This window comes from Oncorhynchus clarkii, chromosome 12, assembly GCF_045791955.1.
Source record: "Oncorhynchus clarkii lewisi isolate Uvic-CL-2024 chromosome 12, UVic_Ocla_1.0, whole genome shotgun sequence".
Taxonomy (NCBI): Eukaryota; Metazoa; Chordata; class Actinopteri; order Salmoniformes; family Salmonidae; genus Oncorhynchus; species Oncorhynchus clarkii.
Window position 1 is genome coordinate 23,966,592 of NC_092158.1, and position 20,294 is coordinate 23,986,885.

The 20,294-nt window shown below is 41.9% G+C and overlaps 2 protein-coding genes across 2 annotated transcripts; both read left to right on the plus strand.

Annotated features, from left to right (window-relative positions):
* The first annotated feature begins 1,940 nt into the window (after positions 1-1,940).
* LOC139421945 (avidin-related protein 3-like) lies at positions 1,941-3,014 on the plus strand. Its single transcript, XM_071173082.1, has 4 exons — positions 1,941-2,006; positions 2,191-2,404; positions 2,594-2,714; positions 2,908-3,014. The coding sequence occupies exons 1-4, from the start codon at positions 1,941-1,943 to the stop codon at positions 2,939-2,941; spliced, it is 435 nt and encodes a 144-aa protein (XP_071029183.1). The 3' UTR covers positions 2,942-3,014.
* A 15,550-nt stretch (positions 3,015-18,564) lies between these two features.
* Positions 18,565-19,491, plus strand: LOC139421946 (avidin-related protein 3-like). The gene is made up of 4 exons (XM_071173083.1): positions 18,565-18,630; positions 18,815-19,028; positions 19,227-19,347; positions 19,458-19,491. The coding sequence occupies exons 1-4, from the start codon at positions 18,565-18,567 to the stop codon at positions 19,489-19,491; spliced, it is 435 nt and encodes a 144-aa protein (XP_071029184.1).
* Positions 19,492-20,294: the final 803 nt, after the last annotated feature.

A 20,294-nucleotide genomic window follows, 5' to 3' on the forward strand; every position in this document is an offset into this window, starting at 1 on the left:
GACAGAATATTGAATGTTAGTGTAAATATCCAATTACAACCCATCAAGCCCAAAAGAACCACCATCTATTTCAAAAGTCACAGTTTTTGAGGTGGGGTAGAATATGCCAAGTCATGGGAAAATCTAAATAGCATACTCCTTCCTACTGCTCAAAGCCCATTGGAGGATAAGGTCAAAGGGACGGGACCTCTGGATTTCTCATCCAATGGGTTTTGAGAAAGACGCAAGGTCATAATTGGAGTATGCAATTGAGATTCTCTCATGGTGTTGATTACATAAGGTGACTGGCAAGTCTTGATTGCTTTCACAATTTGCTCACTGCTCTACTCTGACTGACATATTTACCCCTCAAGCCTATAGTAGAATATAACCCAACGGAGAGTGTCTGGTATGGTGTTTATTAATTAAAAAGTGAAAATCCATTTTGAAAAATGTTGATATTGGAGAAGCTGTCTGAAAATAGTTAACCACATCACCACACGATTAACCTCATGCTACTGGTGAGGTGATGCGACCAAGGAATGTATCTGAGTTGGTACATTTACCTGTGAATCAAAATTGCATCGCTGTAGTGGCCTACCAATTTCAAAGACAGATTTCAGAATGATATATCTATGTGAGGAAGATATACAAACGTAATGTTAGTCCAGTCATACATTGACTAGGGCACATGGTTCTTTACAGTTTAATTAATGTTTGTTATAGGTTGTTAACAATTATGCTTTCCAGCTCTCACGGAGTGATGGAGTTGTTCAAGTCCAATAAAATAGCACCCTCTATTGATCAACATAACACATCGTTTTCAGTATCGATTGAATTGATGATGCGTATCAAATATATGCCCAGGATGATATAATGCTGAATTTATCATCGTCCATAGCTAGATTTCCATACAAATGGCTACAGATTATCATGCGAATATTCTAAAAATGTGCATTTTCACACCAGAGACGTGTTTCCATCAAATGGACTTGTTGCGGATAACTTTTGTGGTTAAATTCCCATGTACTGAATAAAAAATACAAGTTAAATGGGTTTCCGTTGCATTTTCAACTCTGATGGTTTTGTCACAAAAAATGTTGCGTTACGTAGCCAATGTGCCCATTCTGGTATTGGCACGTGCGCTCTAGCCAAAACAATGACATTATAGGACAAAAGAGCGATGTTATTTTTATTTGTCAAATGTTAGTCAATCATTATTATCACCAGAATAAGACCCTCGATATTTATTGGAAAGGAGCGTCACGCATATACCGTGCACTATCACCACCCTGTGAAATTCATCATGTATTTAATTTGTAGCCTAATAAAGTGCATGCTTCCCCGATGAGTAGTAGTGGGAGGACCTCACACCATATCATTGCGTGACTCCCAAGTTTATTTCGATATGATGGTTATTTTATGAATATTTTCGCATTAAGTCATCTCCACTGACATTGCTCGCATAGTTAATTTTACCGGCACAAAAGATCCACCATGTCTAGGTTATTTTGTTTCGTGGACATTGTGAAAGTTTACAGACAAAATGCTTATTTCCATCAGGCCTGTTATGACATTTTCTATCCGACGTACCTTACTCACATAAAAAGTTTGGATGGAAACCTGGTTCATGTGTGAGAATTGTCGAGACGGGTGTACATTTCATTGGCCAATCGGTTAACCTACAGCCAATAAACTAGAAACTCTTGTGAGAGGACTTGTGTTGATAAAGAAGAAACACCTGCAAATGTTCAAATTAGGGGTTAATTTCAATAGTCCTCTTTTCCACAATCTGCATTTTAACTGCTGGTAAGAAGAGATTGAGATCTACACCCTGTTCATCAATTAAGTCTTGTTAGAAAGGGCAGGAGCTGATTGGTTTGGGGGAGTGTATAGTAACTTGGTAAATCAGTATAAGAAGGGAATGAGCTGTTCAGCAGAGCAACTTGAAATAATTGAACATGATGAGTTTTGTTGCAAAGTATATCACTGTCCATGCTGTGATTTTGGGACTGCTGCTACCTCAGGTAAAATTACAATTAATCAGTGGGCTCCACTATTACAATTTGAGCAGTGTAACAATACAGATCACGTAGTAGATACAAATCTGAGACTTGCTTTTACTTCCTGTTTTAGATATACTATGTCACGAAATGTATCTGCTGTTATTGACACAGTAGTGGTGACCTTATTTTGCGTGTGTTCTTCCAGGCAATCCCATGCAATGTGACGGGAGTGTGGCGAAATGAGCTGGGCTCTGTGCTTGAAATTGAGGCGGTCGGTTCTGAGCTCCGAGGCTGTTATCAGAGTGCAGTGGAGACTGCTCCAGGAGTCACGGGACCAAAACAACAGGCCAAGCTACTGGGTGTGACTAGTAATCAGGGTCTGCAAACCTCTGTGGCGTTCTCTGTGTTATGGGAGGCAGGTGTGTAAACCTTGAAGTGTTCAGCAAGGTCTAATGTTGTGCAATATTTAGATAAGAAATGCATCTTAACCTTCCACAATGTGTCCCTTGTTTCAATCTGAATTACCTTGACTGTATCAATGGATGTGACTGGTCAAATTCCAATGTTATGCAACTGCATCACATCGCCTGCCCCCCCCCCCCCCCCAGGTTCCTGTAGCTCTTGGGTTGGTCAGTGTTTCCAACTGCCTGATGGGATGCGAGTGCTGAAGACCCTGTGGATGCTGCGCTCTGTGGCTTCATGCCCTGCAGACAACTGGAAGAGTACCAGGTAGCCTACAGCTCCTCACTACTTAGCATGGGGGGGGGGGGATGCTACTGTATAACACAATATTGCCCTTTACTAAAAGCCTACTGACATGAGAGCTACAGAGGTATACTCAATGTTTTTAGCGCTAATTCCTATATGGATATTGAGCATATTTGTATTCCACTTGTGTTTTAGACTTTCTTTTTATCATTAGGATGGGAGCGGATACGTTCGACTTCATTTCCTGAAAGCAGAATGTACTGATCATCTGACTGCTGCATTTGGTTTGCTGCCCTCTACTGAATTTCCTTTGAACTCTCTCTGTAGAAATAATCTGTTTTATACTCTCTATGCTGCTCTCTCATCCATGCAATAAATTATGTAACTTGTTCAATTCATGAATACAAATGTGTTATTTACCTTGTCTTGCCTGACATAAATACAAGTTTAAACTCAGATGGGGATATGTTTGGGTTTATTCTCCAACAAACGGTCTGTCAAATGAACATGGGTGGGATGAACTACTGTTTCAGACATTACAGAGCTTTAGGTTTCTATGCCAAGGTAATAAACCTATTGACCACTATTACATGCACACCAATTTCCTGTACTGGTCAGGTTAGTTGTAGTCTACTTGAGTTGTTGCATGTAAACATCCTGTTTACAATGACTGGAAAAAGCTTGTATCCCAGTGTAGTTTTTTGTTGGATGGGCTACTGTGGCATGTACACACCTTATCCAGTTTGCTGTTTTTTTGCAGGTTGTGCAGGCCCAGTATTGCATATCATGGGTGCTGTGTGGATTTCGTGTGGTCAAACAAATCACTTCAAAAAGTAGGCTCCCTGTGCAGGTCAATCCACTTGTTGATACTCTTAGTGGCCACCTTAACCCTTAATTTAGAGAACTTTCTACTTATTGAAATTTCAGGTAGACCATATTTTGTACATTTGTCAATTTATAATTAGGCCTACATGTAGCTTGTCAACTTGTTGCCCCAGAAGATGGAATGACTGCTCACCAGAATTTTGTGCATTGATAATACATTAATCACCAGTAAAGTTGCCTGTTGCCTTTAGGCACCAGGAAGAACAACACAAACAGTGGAACGATATGTCTTGCGCAAAATGTCAATCTAAGTGAATTAACATGACTTGGGTGGGTATTTTGTGGTTGAGATACTGTCTGCATAAGTGTCAACACATTACACATGCATTTTATCTTTGCTTGTTGGGCTTCATTCCTTGTTAGTCATTTGTGATGTTAGCATTCTGACCATATCTAAGTAAATCAAAAACCTTGAATGCAATTGCAGACAGGTTGACAACAGGAAAAAAGCATGCGTGTTTGCGAGTGAAATGGATGGTTTTATAGAACCACTTCCCCAAAACCAAAATAACATGAAGTATTGATCGCTGCATTACTTCCCAATATATAAAGGATGATTAAGCAATGAGACTCGATGTGGTATATGGCCAATAAACCCCGCCTAAGAGCTGTTCTTATGCACTACACAACGTGCCTGGACACACCACCATCCCTGAGGTGCCTTATTACTATTATACACCGGTTACCAAAGTAATTAGTAATGTTTTGTCGTACATGTGGAAAACGGTCTGATTTACCACGGCTGTCAGCCAATCAGCATTCATTGCTTGAACCATCCTGTTTATAATGCACAACATCCTTGGTCTGAGGTTTTTTTATTGAGCAACTGGATGACAGGTGTGATCGACATCTGTTGAATTCTGATGGCTTTGATTGAAAGCCAAACATTTGCTGTACAGTACTAGCTAAGCAAAACATATCCCGAAGTCCTGATGGGGACTTCTGTCTCAATCCAGTCCTCTCTATATAGAGTTCATATGCCCAGTTAAATAAATGCAGCCTCATGGTGTTCTTTAAGTAACCTACACTCAGAAAGCTGTACAATCTGTTCAGTCCAATGACAGCGGCCCAGCTACTTGTAAAATGAAGCGGAAGGATGGGTCCGGGATATGTTACCACCATTCATTGCCCCAATTCATAAATGGGGCTATGAATGCAAGTCCATGTGATCAACAGGATACAATAGATTTACACATATTTGGCTATATTATGTTTGTTTGCAAATGCTCAAAATGGGAGTGTTAAAAATAATATATCATTAACAGGCCTACTCATAATTTGGATTATTTCAAGGTAAAACAGGTGTAGGAAGGTGGTTGTACTAGACTCATGAGCAGTGCTGACAAGTCATTCACGTTAGGTGGGGCTCCAAGAAATATATACATAGTTGAAGTCGGAAGTTTACATACACCTTAGCCAAATACATTTAAACTCAGGATTTCACAATTCCTGACATTTAATCCAAGTAAAAATCCCCTGTTTTAGGCCAGTTAGGATCACCACTTTATTTTTACAATGTGAAATGTCAGAATAATAGTTGAGAGAATTATTTATTTGAGCTTATATTTCTTTCATCACATTCCCAGTGGGACAGAAGTTTACATACACTCAATTAGTATTTGGTAGCATTGCCTTTAAATTGTTTGACTTGGGTCAAATGTTTTGGGTAGACTTCCACAAGCTTCCCACAATAAGTTGGGTGAATTGTGGCCCACTCCTGACAGAGCTGGTGTAACTGAATCAGGTTTGTAGGCCTCCTTGCTCGCACACATTTTTTCAGTTCTACCCACACATTTTCTATGGGATTGAGGTCAGGGCTTTGTGATGGCCACTCCAATAACTTTACTTTGTGGTCCTTAAGCTATTTTGCCCCAATTTTTGAAAGTATGCTTGGGGTCATTGTCCATTTAGAAGACCCATTTGCGACCGAGCTTTAACTTCCTGACTGATGTCTTGAGATGTTGCTTCAATATATTCACATGATTTTCCGTCTTCATGATGCCATCTATTTTGTGAAGTGCACCAGTCCCTCCTGCAGCAAAGCACCCCCACAACATTATGCTCCCATTATGCTGTTCTTCGGCTTGCAAGCCTCCGCCTTTTTCCTCCAAAAATAACAATGGTCATTATGGCCAAACAGTTATATTTTTGTTTTCTCAGACCAGAGGACATTTCTCCAAAAAGTACAATCTTTGTCCCCATGTGCAGTTGCAAACCATAGTCTGGCATTTTATTGCGGTTTTTGAGCAGTGGCTTCTTCCTTGCTGAGCGGCTTTTCAGGTTATGTCGAAATAGGGCTCGTTTTACTGTGGATATTGATACTTTTGTACCTGTTTCCTCCAGCATCTTCATAAGGTCCTTTGCTGTTGTTGTGGGATTGATTTGCACTTTTCGCACCAAAGTATGTTCATCTCTAGGAGACAGAATGCATCTCCTTCCTGCGCGGTATGACGGCTGCATGGTCCCATGGTGTTTAAACTTGCAAACTATTGTTTGTACAGATGAACTTGGTACCTTCAGGCATTTGGAAATTGCTCCCATGGATGAACCAGACTTGTGGAGGTCTAAAAATAAAATTGACTGATTTCTTTTGATTTTCCCATGATGTCAAGCAAAGAGGCACTGAGTTTGAAGGTAGGCCTTGAAATGCATCCACATGTACACCTCTAATTGACTCAAATGATGTCAATTAGCCTATCAGAAGCTTCTAAAGTCATGACATAATTTTCTGGAATTTTCCAAGCTGTTTAAAGGCACAGTCAACTTAGTAAATGTCAACTTCTGACCCACTGGAATTGCGATACAGTGAATTATAACTTAAATAATCTGTCTGGAAACAATTGTTGGAAAATTTACTTGTGTCATGCACAAAGTAGATGTCCTAACCGACTTGCCAAAACTATAGTTTGATAACAAGAATCTTGTGGAGTGGTTGAAAAACGAGTTTTAATGACTCCAACCTAAGTGTATGTAAACTTTCGACTTCAACTGTACAGTGCTTTCGGAAAGTATTCAGACCCCTTAACTTTTCCCACATTTTGTTACGTTACAGCCTTATTCAAAAATGTATTTAAAAAATTATTCCCACTTATAAATCTACACACAATACCCCATAATGACAAAGCAAAAACAGTTTTTTAGAAATATTTGCAAATTTATAAAAACTCATATCACATTTAAAGAAGTATTTAGACACTACTCAGTACTTTGTTGAAGAACCTTTGGCAGCAATTACAGCCTTGAGTCGTCTTTGGTATGACGCTACAAGCTTTGCACACCTGTATTTGGTGAGTTTCTTCCATTCTTCTCTGCAGATCCTCAAGCTCTGTCAGGTTGGATGGGGAGCATTGCTGCACAGCTATTTTCAAGTCACTCCAGAGATGTTCAATCGGGTTCAAGTCCGGGCCCTGGCTGGGCCACTCAAGGACATTCAGAGACTTGTCTTGAAGCCACTCTAGCGTTGTCTTGGCTGCGTGTTTATCGTCGTTGACCTGTTGGAAGTTGAGCGCTCTGGAGCAGGTTTTCAAAAAGGATCTATCTGTACTTTGCTCTGTGCATCTTCGTCTCGATCCTGGCTAAAAAAAAACAGCATGATGCTGCCACCACCACGCGTCACTGTAGGCATGGTGCCAGGTCTCCTATAGATGTGATGCTTGGCATTCAGGACAAAGAGTTCAATCTTGGTTTCATCAGACTAGAGAATTGTTTCTCATGGTCTGAGAGTCCTTTAGGTGCCTTATGTCAAACTCCAAGCGGGCTGTCATGTGCTTTTTACTGAGGAGTGGCTTCTGTCTGGCCACTCTACCATAAAAACCTGATTGGTAGAGTGCTGCCAAAGAGACATGTTGGACAAAACCCACTGAGTCGATGATGGCTCCGAAAGCCTTTTGGAGTGGGTCTGTGGACTTTTCCATGTGAATATTAAAGTCACCAAAACTTAGAATATTATCTGCTATGACTACAAGGTCCGATAGGAATTCAGGGAACACAATGAGGAACGCTGTATATGGCCGAAGAGGCCTGTAAACAGTAGCTATAAAAAGTGATTGAGAAGGCTGCATAGATTTCATGACTAGAAGCTCAAAAGATGAAAAAGTCATTTTTAAATTTTTTTGTAAATTGAAATTTGCTATCGTAAATGTTAGCAACACCTCTGCCTTTGCGGGATGCACGGGTATATGGTCACTAGTGTAGCCAGGAGGTGAGGCCTCATTTAACACAGTAAATTCATCAGGCTTAAGCCATGTTTCAGTCAGGCCATTCTCATCAAGATTATGATCAGTGATTAGTTAATTGACTATAATTGCCTTTGAAGTAAGGGATCTAACATTAAGTAGCCCTATTTTGAGATGTGAGGTATCACGATCTCTTTCAATAATGACAGGTCAAGGCACAGACAAGGTCTCAATGGGGATAGCTGAGCTGACTACACTGGCTGTGCTAGTGGCAGACTCCACTAAGTTGGCAGGCTGGCTAACAGCCTGCTGCCTGGCCTGCACCCTATTTGATTGTGGAGCTAAAGGAGTTAGAGCCCTGTTTATGTTGGTAGATAAGATGAGAGCACCCCTCCAGCTAGGATGGAGTCCGTCACTCCTTAGCAGGCCAGGCTTGGTCCTGTTTGTGGGTGAGTCCCAGAAAGAGGGCCAATTATCTACAAATTCTATATTTTGGGAGGGACAGAAAACGGTTTTCAACCAGCGATTGAGTTGTGAGACTCTGCTGTAGAGCTCATCACTCCCCCTAACTGGGAAGGGGCCAGAGACAATTACTCGATGCCAAAACATATTTCTAGCTGATTTACACGCTGAAGCTATGTTGCGCTTGGTGACCTCTGACTGTTTCATCCTAACATTGTTGGTGCCGACGTGGATAACAATAGCTCTATACTCTCTACACTCGCCAGTTTTAGCCTTAGCCAGCAACATCTTCAGATTATCCTTAACGTCAGTAGCCCTGCCCCCTGGAAAACAGTGTATGATCACTGGATGATTTGTTTTAAGTCTAATACTGCGGGTAATGGAGTCGCCAATGACTAGGGTTTTCAATTTGTCAGAGCTAATGGTGGGAAGCTTCGGCGTCTCAGACCCCGTAACGGGAGGAGTGGAGACAAGAGAAGGTTCGGCCTCTGACTCCGACTCATTGCTTAATGGGGAAAACCGGTTGAAAGTTTCTGTCGGCTCAATGAGCGACACTGGTTGAGCATTCCTACAGCATTTCCCTCCAGAAACCGTGAGAAAGATGTCCGGCTGCGGGGACCGTGCGAGGGGATTTATAATAACGTTACTATCTGTACTTGCTGGTGGCACAGACGCTGTTTCATCCCTTCCTACACTGAAATTACCCTCGCCTAACGATTGCGTCTGAAGCTGGGCTTGTAGCACAGCTATCCTTGCCGTAAGGCGATAGTTCTCCTGAAAGTTATGAGTACAGTGACTGCAATTAGAAGGCATCATGTTACTACTTAGCTTCGGCTGTTGGAGGTCCTGAAGAACCACGTCCAGATAAAGCGTCCGGAGTGAAAAAGTTTAATGAAAAAAAGTTGATTGAGGGAAAAAACAAAAATATAAACGGTAATTAAAAAGTAAAAACCGTAAAGTTGTCAGGTAGCAAAGTAAGGTTGGCAACAAAACGCACAAAGTCTGCAAGTTCTGACCGGAAATGGCGTCATGACAAATGTCTGCTCTACCCAAAATTACAACCAACTAATTGCAGCATTACCACAAAAATGGAATAGACTACCGTGTTCATTGGTACTTTCAATGCTGCAGCCATTTTTTGGTATCCTTCCCCAGACATAATCCTGTTTCGGAGCTTTACGAACAATTCCTTTGACCTCGTGGCTTGTTTCTTTGCTAAGACATGCACTATCAACTGTGGGACCTGATATAGACAGGTTTGTGCCTTTCCAAATCATGCCCAATCATTTGAATCTACCACAGGTGGACTCCAATCTAAGCTAGTCAAGCAGTCATCGTCATGCATCAAGTTGACAATCTACTGGCAAATCCTTTTCAATCCTTGTCATATGAAGAGAAATGATAGATAAAACGTATCGGTGCTAAGCGGCCATTTGACATAAATATTGTACAACAAGTTGGAAATCGCAAATTCAACAATGAGTGGGTTGAAAGTGAATCAGTGTCTAACTGCAAGCATTGCAAAGCAATCACTAGCTTGCTTTTCAGTGGAGTGGGTGTGCAGTCTAAGTCTGGGTTTAAGGGTCTCTTTTCCATGTTTAAAAGGATAAACATTCAACACCATGGGCCAGAAAAGGTTGAATACATTGGCCATGCTGTCAATCCAGCATGACTTCTGCAGCGTTCAAAACAACTGGAAACTTGGAACTGGGAAATCTCAGACTTCAGTGAGTCCAAGACAACTGGGACCTCTGAAAAAACTAGCTCTGACTTGGAAAATATGTTTTGAATGGTCATCCAACTCAGAATTCCAAGTTGGGAACTCAAATCAAATCAAATTTATTTGTCACATACACATGGTTAGCAGATGTTAATGCGAGTGTAGCGAAATGCTTGTGCTTCTAGTTCCGACAATGCAGTAATAACAAGTAATCTAACTAACAATTCCAAAACTACTGTCTTGTACACAGTGTAAGGGGATAAAGAATATGTACATAAGGATATATGAATGAGTGATGGTACAGAGCAGCATAGGCAAGATACAGTAGATGGTATCGGGTACAGTATGTACAAATGAGATGAGTATGTAAACAAAGTGGCATAGTATAGTATAAAGTGGCTAGTGATACATGTATTACATAAGGATACCGTCGATGATATAGAGTACAGTATATACGTATGCGTATGAGATGAATAATGTAGGGTAAGTAACATTTATATAAGGTAGCATTGTTTAAAGTGGCTAGTGATATATTTACATCATTTCCCATCAATTCCCATTATTAAAGTGGCTGGAGTTGAGTCAGTGTCAGTGTGTTGGCAGCAGCCACTCAGTGTTAGTGGTGGCTGTTTAACAGTCTGATGGCCTTGAGATAGAAGCTGTTTTTCAGTCTCTCGGTCCCAGCTTTGATGCATCTGTACTGACCTCGCCTTCTGGATGATAGCGGGGTGAACAGGCAGTGGCTCGGGTGGTTGATGTCCTTGATGATCTTTATGGCCTTCCTGTGACATCGGGTGGTGTAGGTGTCCTGGAGGGCAGGTAGTTTGCCCCCGGTGATGCGTTGTGCAGACCTCACTACCCTCTGGAGAGCCTTACGGTTGAGGGCGGTGCAGTTGCCATACCAGGCGGTGATACAGCCCGCCAGGATGCTCTCGATTGTGCATCTGTAGAAGTTTGTGAGTGCTTTTGGTGACAAGCCGAATTTCTTCAGCCTCCTGAGGTTGAAGAGGCGCTGCTGCGCCTTCTTCACGATGCTGTCTGTGTGAGTGGACCAATTCAGTTTGTCTGTGATGTGTATGCCGAGGAACTTAAAACTTGCTACCCTCTCCACTACTGTTCCATCGATGTGGATAGGGGATAGGGATGTGGATAGGGGGGTGTTCCCTCTAGAGCTCCAACCTGAAGATCACTGACGTCATGATTTGACCTTGTTTTTTTTTCCAGAGTTCCCAGTTGTTTTGAAAGCACCATGAATCCAGAGAATGCCACACTTTGATGACAAAATTTGCCCCCAAAGACCTCAGCACCACTTTCCTGTTCAAGAGAGCACAGCACAACAAGTCCAAAAATGTCTTGTATGCTGTTGCATAAATTATATAATATGCCAGGGAGATATGTATAGTGTAGCTAAGAAAGTAATACTAAGTATATGTTGTATAGTAAGCTGTTAGTAGCCCATGTGCCTCACCATAATAATTTGGTCCCTTTCCACCTCATAATTTAGCCTAATGTTCTGCCTTGGTGGTGCACATGTAGCCTATAACCTGTTTTAGAGAAATGTAATCATTAAAAATTGTCAGAGCTTTCATTGTCTGCTCATATGCCCCCTTTGTTTATCCCATGTTTCTGACTTGGTGTACAGAAGAATGCTGTAAGAACGGCCTATGCTCTGAATTCTGTCGCTGTACATTTCAAAATTGCTGAACAAATAGTTATATTGACTACGTCCATCCTAGCCCGCTAATTAATGTTGTCATTGAAATTATGGATTGCCTATTATCCGCTCATCGTCCCCTTATGCCATAGTTTGTATATCTCAATTGTCAGTAGAAACCCCATTTGTTTAAGCAAGTCAGCCGTATTAGCTATGTTTTTTTAAAAGCCAGTAAATGTTTTATTTATTTTTATATATATATTTATTTATTTCACCTTTATTTAACCAGGTAGGCTAGTTGAGAACAAGTTCTCATTTACAACTGCGACCTGGCCAAGATAAAGCATAGCAGTGTGAACAGACAGCAACACAGAGTTACACATGGAGTAAACAATTAACAAGTCAATAACACAGTAGAAAAAAAGAAAAAAAAGAGAGTCTATATACATTGTGTGCAAAAGGCATGAGGAGGTAGGTGAATAATTACAATTTTGCAGATTAACACTGGAGTGATAAATGATCAGATGGTCATGTACAGGTAGAGATACTGGTGTGCAAAAGAGCAGAAAAGTAAATAAATATAAACAGTATGGGGATGATGTAGGTAAATTGGGTGGGCTATTTACCGATAGACTATGTACAGCTGCAGCGATCGGTTAGCTGCTCAGATAGCAGATGTTTGAAGTTGGTGAGGGAGATAAAAGTCTCCAACTTCAGCGATTTTTGCAATTCGTTCCAGTCACAGGCAGCAGAGAACTGGAACGAAAGGCGGCCAAATGAGGTGTTGGCTTTAGGGATGATCAGTGAGATACACCTGCTGGAGCGCGTGCTACGGGTGGGTGTTGCCATCGTGACCAGTGAACTGAGATAAGGCGGAGCTTTACCTAGCATGGACTTGTAGATGACCTGGAGCCAGTGGGTCTGGCGACGAATATGTAGTGAGGGCCAGCCGACTAGAGCATACAGGTCGCAGTGGTGGGTGGTATAAGTTGCTTTAGTAACAAAACGGATGGCACTGTGATAAACTGCATCCAGTTTGCTGAGTAGAGTATTGGAAGCTATTTTGTAGATGACGTCGCCGAAGTCGAGGATCGGTAGGATAGTCAGTTTTACTAGGGTAAGTTTGGCGGCGTGAGTGAAGGAGGCTTTGTTGCGGAATAGAAAGCCGACTCTAGATTTGATTTTAGATTGGAGATGTTTGATTTGAGTCTGGAAGGAGAGTTTACAATCTACCCAGACACCTAGGTACTTATAGATGTCCACATATTCTAGGTCGGAACCATCCAGGGTGGTGATGCTAGTCGGGCGTGCGGGTGCAGGCAGCGAACGGTTGAAGAGCATGCATTTGGTTTTACTAGCATTTAAGAGCAGTTGGGGGCCACGGAAGGAGTGTTGTATGGCGTTGAAGCTCGTTTGGAGGTTAGATAGCACAGTGTCCAAGGAAGGGCCGGAAGTATATAGAATGGTGTCGTCTGCGTAGATGTGGATCAGGGAATCGCCCGCAGCAAGAGCAACATCATTGATATATACAGAGAAAAGAGTCGGCCCGAGATTTGAACCCTGTGGCACCCCCATAGAGACTGCCAGAGGAACGGACAACATGCCCTACGATTTGACACACTGAACTCTGTCTGCAAAGTAGTTGGTGAACCAGGCAAGGCAGTCATTAGAAAAACCGAGGCTACTGAGTCTGCCGATAAGAATATGGTGATTGACAGAGTCGAAAGCCTTGGCCAGGTCGATGAAGACGGCTGCACAGTACTGTCTTGTATCGATGGCGGTATTGATATCGTTTAGTACCTTGAGCGTGGCTGAGGTACACCCGTGACCGGCTCGGAAACCAGATTGCACAGCGGAGAAGGTACGGTGGGAGTCGAGATGGTCAGTGACCTGTTTGTTGACTTGGCTTTCGAAGACCTTAGATAGGCAGGGCAGGATGGATATAGGTCTGTAACAGTTTGGGTCCAGGGTGTCTCCCCCTTTGAAGAGGGGGATGACTGTGGCAGCTTTCCAATCCTTGGGGATCTCAGACGATATGAAAGAGAGGTTGAACAGGCTGGTAATAGGGGTTGCGACAATGGCGGCGGGTAGTTTCAGAAATAGAGGGTCCAGATTGTCAAGCCCAGCTGATTTGTACGGGTCCAGGTTTTGCAGCTCTTTCAGAACATCTGCTATCTGAATTTTGGTAAAGAAGAACCTGGAGAGGCTTGGGCGAGTAGCTGTTGGCCGAGGTTGGAGTATCCAGGAGGAAGGCATGGCCAGCCGTTGAGAAATGCTTGTTGAAGTTTTCGATAATCATGGATTTATCGGTGGTGACCGTGTTACCTAGCCTCAGTGCAGTGGGCAGCTGGGAGGAGGTGCTCTTGGTCTCCATGGACTTTACAGTGTCCCAGAACCTTTTGGAGTTAGAGCTACAAGATGCAAATTTCTGCCTGAAGAAGCTGGCCTTGGCTTTCCTGACTGACTGCGTGTATTGGTTCCTGACTTCCCTGAACAGTTGCATATCGTGGGGACTATTCGATGCTATTGCAGTCCGCCACAGGATGTTTTTGTGCTGGTCGAGGGCAGTCAGGTCTGGAGTGAACCAAAGGCTATATCTGTTCTTAGTTCTGCATTTTTTGAACGGAGCATGCTTATCTAAAATGGTGGGGAAGTTACTTTTAAAGAATGACCAGGCATCCTCAACTGACGGGATGAGGTCAATAGCCTTCCAGGATACCCGGGCCAGGTCGATTAGAAAGGCCTGCTCGCAGAAGTGTTTTAGGGAGCGTTTGACAGTGATGAGGGGTGGTCGTTTGACTGCGGATCCGTAGCGGATACAGGCAATGAGGCAGTGATCGCTGAGGTCCTGGTTGAAGACAGCGGATGTGTATTTGGAGGGCCAGTTGGTCAGGATGACGTCTATGAGGGTGCCCTTGTTTACAGATTTAGGGTTGTACCTGGTGGGTTCCTTGATGATTTGTGTGAGATTGAGAGCATCTAGCTTATATTGTAGGACTGCCGGGGTGTTAAGCATATCCCAGTTTAGGTCACCTAACAGAACAAACTCTGAAGCTAGATGGGGAATGATGCTGAATGAAATGTTTTGCTGCCAGATAAGGCTCCGCTGATAGCCAGGTGTAGCAATGATAAAGATTCACTCCATGGTGCTGAAAATAACGCTCTGCTGTTGGGACAGCTTTATGTAAGCCCTAACAGTTTGTGGGCACCGTTTGTCACCGTTATAGTGCAATTAATGTATTGTTCAGTGTTGTGTTGTGTAGTGGCTTTGCTGGCATGCATTTAAAATACCTGTATATATTTTTTGGTTTGCCCCACCAGGATTTACATACTCCTCATCAGAAATGTATATGTTATTATTCAGGAATATATGTCTATACTATATTACATTATAAGACAATTGAACAGCATGACATATCCCAGATTGTGCCATTTATTAATATTCATAATTTCAAAAAGGCGGTGTAGCCTGCCATGTAAAACAACCAAGAAAAAGTGTTCAATTAAAGATGCACGGTGTAGAAATCGCTTCGCCATTTCCTGGTTGCTAAAATTTGAATGGTTTGCTTAATGTCAGATTATGTGACAAAACAAGCAAGTATAGTGTAGAGAATCATTGTACCATCTAAACCACTGTGAAACGTATTTCCATAACTAAAAATATATTTTCAGCTGTTTGGAGCTGGCATACAAAACTGAAAGTAAAAGACACAAAAATGAAACTTAAGAACCGGAAGCATAGAAAAAGCACACATAGAACACATATACCCCTTCTTAGACTTTCAATGAGAATGACAGATCTATAACAAAAATGTCTATGTGAATTTCGTTGGTTCGCCCAAAAAGTTACATATTGCAGCTGTAAATATTGACATTTTGCACATTATAAAAGGCAAGCTTGTTCCTTTGATTTGATATCAAATGTCAAACAAAAATCAAAGTGACTTCTCCATTGACTCAACCTGAAGTATAAGGGATACTCTTGCTAATAGGACATAATGTCCTGGTACTATTATGATGGTGATTTATCTCCCAAGTGTCGCACTTATGTTTTCTGTGTAAGGTTTCTGTGATCGAACTCAGAATGATCCCACTGACTTTCGAAATCGTGCGCCTCGACATCTGAATTCCTAGGGATTTCTTCTACTTGAGTCTGATATATACCGTTGTGGTCCTCATATGTATTAATCGAAACGATTTGTTGGTCGTGATGGTCGGCGTTGCTGTACTCCGTGTTATCATACCACTCTCCTCTCGGATTCTGTCGTTGTCTGTGCAAAGCATCCGGAAGAATAGTCATACATCGGGATAAAGATGGGGGATTTAAAAGCGGAGTATCATCGACAACAGTTGATGGCAATGGCTGGGGATCAACCTCCCACTGCTGAGGTGCGCTCTCATGACCTTCGTCTCTATTGGGTGGGGAGGAATCCGGGGCTGCTCTCATCATGAGTGTGTGGCTTCAGGGTGGTTCCAACAGTCTTTCCCTAGTCTAGTCCTGGTTCTGAAACAAAAAGATGCAACAAATAGCTACCAATACATCACTCTTGAGCAGTCACAATAAATAAGGGGGAGCAAATCTGATGTAAACTGAAATCCAAATCAATTGAGATACTTTTGTCTGTCAGCAAGTGGAATCAAAAAGGGTTTTCATTTTTCATGAGCTCATCTCCAAAAAGGTTGATATAAACTCAACTACTGTATGATGTATAATGGAGGAGGCCCTTTTAACATGTCAGACTCAATCCCTGTTGTGTGATCTAGTGGAGCAGGTACCCATTTATAACATGTCAGGTGCAATAATTGGCGTCTGTGAACTGCCAAATCTTTCATGATGAATTGGGGCTGTCTGTTGAATCCCAACATTCTACTTTGGGGCTTTGGTCCACCTCAAAAGCAAACAGGGTTATCAGTTCTGTAGTGCAGCAGGTCGCGCATTATGCTAATCTAATGTGGCACACTATCCACGCAAACACAATTTTGTCTATGCCAGAGAATGTAACTAATTTGGCCTGACAGCTTTCTCGTTTCAGCATTGAGCATTGAGAGATATTTCATTACCAAAGGTTGTATTTAGAATTATTACTTGAATGTTATGCGCTTGAGCACTGATCTTGTCTTGTGTGAGAACTGATTTCAAATCATAATATGTATGCAATCTTTCTTACACCCATTGGTGGCATATCACACAGTTTCACAAGGCCCCAAGGCAAGGTTTTTGTAATTTGTTGTTTTTGCGGAAAACAGCTAACTGCCTGCAATTATACACATTTTGCCATGGGGCAGAGAGAAAATATTGAGATGTATAGCTAATTTCCTGCTAATCTATACACTTTGCCATGAGGCTGAGTGAAAATGTTGCAGTTTTAAAGCTAATTTCCTGTAAATCTAAACATTTTGCAATGGTTTATGACGTGTTCATATTGGGGAGGGGGCCCGACGTTCAGACCCTAATAAAAAAACAACTAATATATATATATTTATAGTATTAGTGGTATGTCAGTAGCACCCATTCATGTCATTATTTTCAGTGGATTAGATTACAATAACAAATCAGTGTCTATATGGGTCGTACATGCAGCTTTAACAAATAAAAATCATTGAAGTTGACAAAGAAAATAGGAAAAGTTCAGAATAGCGTGCTTGGCAAATCAGTGAAAAACAACAAGAGTTCAGAGTCCAGGTTATTATCGGATCCCTCTGGTTTAGCCTAATCAATGGCCTTGTATGACCCTTAGATGCCAGGATCAATGGCTTTGATTTTTGGAGGAACACCTCTGTCATGAGTGTCGAACGCCCACACTGCTCAATGCTGCTTGATGGAGAGCCCTCTGTGCTAAACCTCCACATAAAAATAAACAAAAAGCTCAGTATTCCAGCTTCACACGATTCTGTAACTCCATCACTGATAGTAATGTGCTGTTCCTGAGAGGAACCTGTCCGGCTCACACGCACGCACGGACGCACGGACGCACGGACGGACGGACGTTCACACACACACACACACACACACACACACACACTTTCAGATGAGACTGAATTAAGGTGAGGATTCATTTTGACTGCTATTGATGTAAAATATTACTAGGTCTTTAAGAGCTTATTCGGAAGATAACAGCTCTATAAATATTATTTCGTTCCCGACTCTGTAGTTAATTACATTTACATGATTAGCTCAATCAGATAATATTAAGGATAAATTATTTTATAGAATAGCATGGAATAGCATGTCATATCACTTAATCTGGCATAGCCAATGACACGACACCTTCCTACTGCTCAAAGCCAATTGAAGGATAAGGTCAGGGGGGCGGGATCTCTGGCTTTCTCATCCAATGGGTTTTGAGAATGAGGCGAGGCGAGAGGACGCTAGGAGTATGCAATTGAGATACTCTCATGGTGTTGATTGCATAAGGTGACTGGCAAATCTTTATTGCTTTCACAATGTGCTTAATGCTCTACTCTGACTGACACATTTACCCATCAAGACTTCAGTAGAATATAACCATAGGAGATTGTCTGGTATGGGGTTTATAATTTTGATATTGGATAACTTTTGGATTTTTCTGATTTAACTCACATAAAAAGTTTGGATGGAAACCTGGGTCATATTTTAGAATTGTCGAGACAGTGGTGTACATTTCATTGGCCAATCGGTTAACCTACAGCCAATAAACTAGAATCTCTTATGAGAGGACTTGTGTTGATAAAGAAGAAACACCTGCTGCAAATGTTCAAATTAGGGGTGCATTTCAATAGTCCTCTTTTCCTTTCCTCTCCTTTCCTTAATCTGCATTGACTTGTAATTGCTGGAAAGAAGTGACAGCTAGACTATTGAGATCTACACCCTGTTCATCAATTAAGTCTTGTTAGAAAGGACAGGTGCTGATTGGTTTGGGGGAGTGTATAGTAACTTGGTAAATCAGTATAAGAAGAGAATGAGCTATTCAGTAAAGCAACTTGAAATAATCAAACATGATGAGTTTTGTTGCAAAGTATATCAGTGTCCATGCTGTGGTTTTGGGACTGCTGCTTCCTCAGGTAAAAATATAATTAATCATTGGGCTCCACTATTACAATTTGAGCAGTGTAACAATACAGATCACGTAGTGAATAGAAATCTGAGAGTTGCTTTTACTTCCTGTTTTAGATACATTTCATGACATAGTATATCTGCTGTTATTGACACAGTACTGGTGACCTTATTTTGCATGTGTTCTTCCAGGCAATCCCATGCAATGTGACGGGAGTGTGGCGAAATGAGCTGGGCTCTGTGCTTGATATTGAGACGGTTGGTTCTGAGCTCCGAGGCTGTTATCAGAGTGCAGTGGAGACTGCTCCAGGAGTCATGGGTCCAGAACACCAGGCCAAGCTACTGGGTGTGACTAGTAATCGGGGTCTGCAAACCTCTGTGGCTTTCTCTGTGTTATGGGAGGCAGGTGTGTAAACCCTGGGATGTGTTCAGCAGGGTCTAATGTTGTGCAATATTTAGATAAGAAATGCATCTTAACCTTCCACAATGTGTCCCTTGTTTCAATCTGAATTACCTTGACTGTATCAATGGATGTGACTGGTCAAATGCCAATGTTATGCAACTGCATCATCATAACAACCCCCCCCCCCCCCCCCCCCCCCAGGTTCCTGTAGCTCTTGGGTTGGTCAGTGTTTCCAACTGCCTGATGGGAAGCGAGTGCTGAAGACCCTGTGGATGCTGCGCTCTGTGGCTTCATGCCTTGCAGACAACTGGAAGAGTACCAGGTAGCCTACAGCTCCTCACTACTTAGCATGTGGGGTGGGGGCTAATTCCTATATGGATATTGAGCATATTTGTATAGCACTTGTGTTTTAGACTTTCTTTTTATCATTAGGATGGGAGAGGATACGTTCGTCTTCATTTCCTGAAAGCAGAATGTACTGATCATCTGACAATGCTGCATTTGGTTTGCTGCCCTCTACTGAATTTTCTTTGAAATCTCTCTGTAGAAATAATCTGTTTTATACTCTCTGGGCTGCTCTCATCCAGGCAATAAATCATGAATAACAATGTGTTATGTAACTTCTTGCCTGACATAAATACAAGTTTAAACTCAGATGGGGATATGTTTGGGTTTATTCTCCAAACGGTCTGTCAAATGAACATGGGTGGGATAAACTACTGTTTCAGACATTACAGAGCATTTCTTAGGTTTCTATGTCACGGTAATAAACCTTTTGACCATTTTAACATGCGCACCAACTTCCTGTACTGGTCAGGGTAGTTGGGTAGTCTACTTGAGTTGTTGCATGTAAACATATCCTTTTTATTGGACTGGCTACTGTGGCATGTACAGATCTTATCCAGTTTGCTGTTTTTTGCAGGGTATGCAGGCCCAGTACTGCATATCATGGGTGCTGTGTGACTTCATGTGATGGTCAAACATCACTTAAAAAAGTAGGCTCCCTGTGCAGGTCAATCCACTTATTTTGTTGATACTCTGTATTGGACTGTAGCTTAGTGGCTACCTTCACCCCTAATTTAGAGCACTTTCTACTTATTGAAATTACAGGTAGGCCATATTTGACAACTTATAATTAGGCCTACATGTAGCTTCTGTTAACTTGTTGCCCCAGAAGATGGAATGAGTGCTCCCCAGAAAATCTTGCATTAATTATTGCATTAGTAATCAGCAAAGTTGCCTGTTCTGTTTAGGCACCGGGGAGAAAAC

What these genes read in the sequence shown, in the direction of transcription:
- LOC139421945 (XM_071173082.1), top strand. Translation starts at nt 1,941, where the DNA reads ATGATGAGTTTTGTTGCAAAGTATATCACTGTCCATGCTGTGATTTTG. An exon ending in TGGGACTGCTGCTACCTCAG is followed by an intron (nt 2,007 to 2,190) that starts GTAAAATTACAA and finishes GTGTTCTTCCAG; the next exon opens with GCAATCCCATGCAATGTGAC. An exon ending in CTCTGTGTTATGGGAGGCAG is followed by an intron (nt 2,405 to 2,593) that starts GTGTGTAAACCT and finishes CCCCCCCCCCAG; the next exon opens with GTTCCTGTAGCTCTTGGGTT.
- LOC139421946 (XM_071173083.1), top strand. Translation starts at nt 18,565, where the DNA reads ATGATGAGTTTTGTTGCAAAGTATATCAGTGTCCATGCTGTGGTTTTG. An exon ending in CTCTGTGTTATGGGAGGCAG is followed by an intron (nt 19,029 to 19,226) that starts GTGTGTAAACCC and finishes CCCCCCCCCCAG; the next exon opens with GTTCCTGTAGCTCTTGGGTT. An exon ending in GACAACTGGAAGAGTACCAG is followed by an intron (nt 19,348 to 19,457) that starts GTAGCCTACAGC and finishes TTTTATCATTAG; the next exon opens with GATGGGAGAGGATACGTTCG.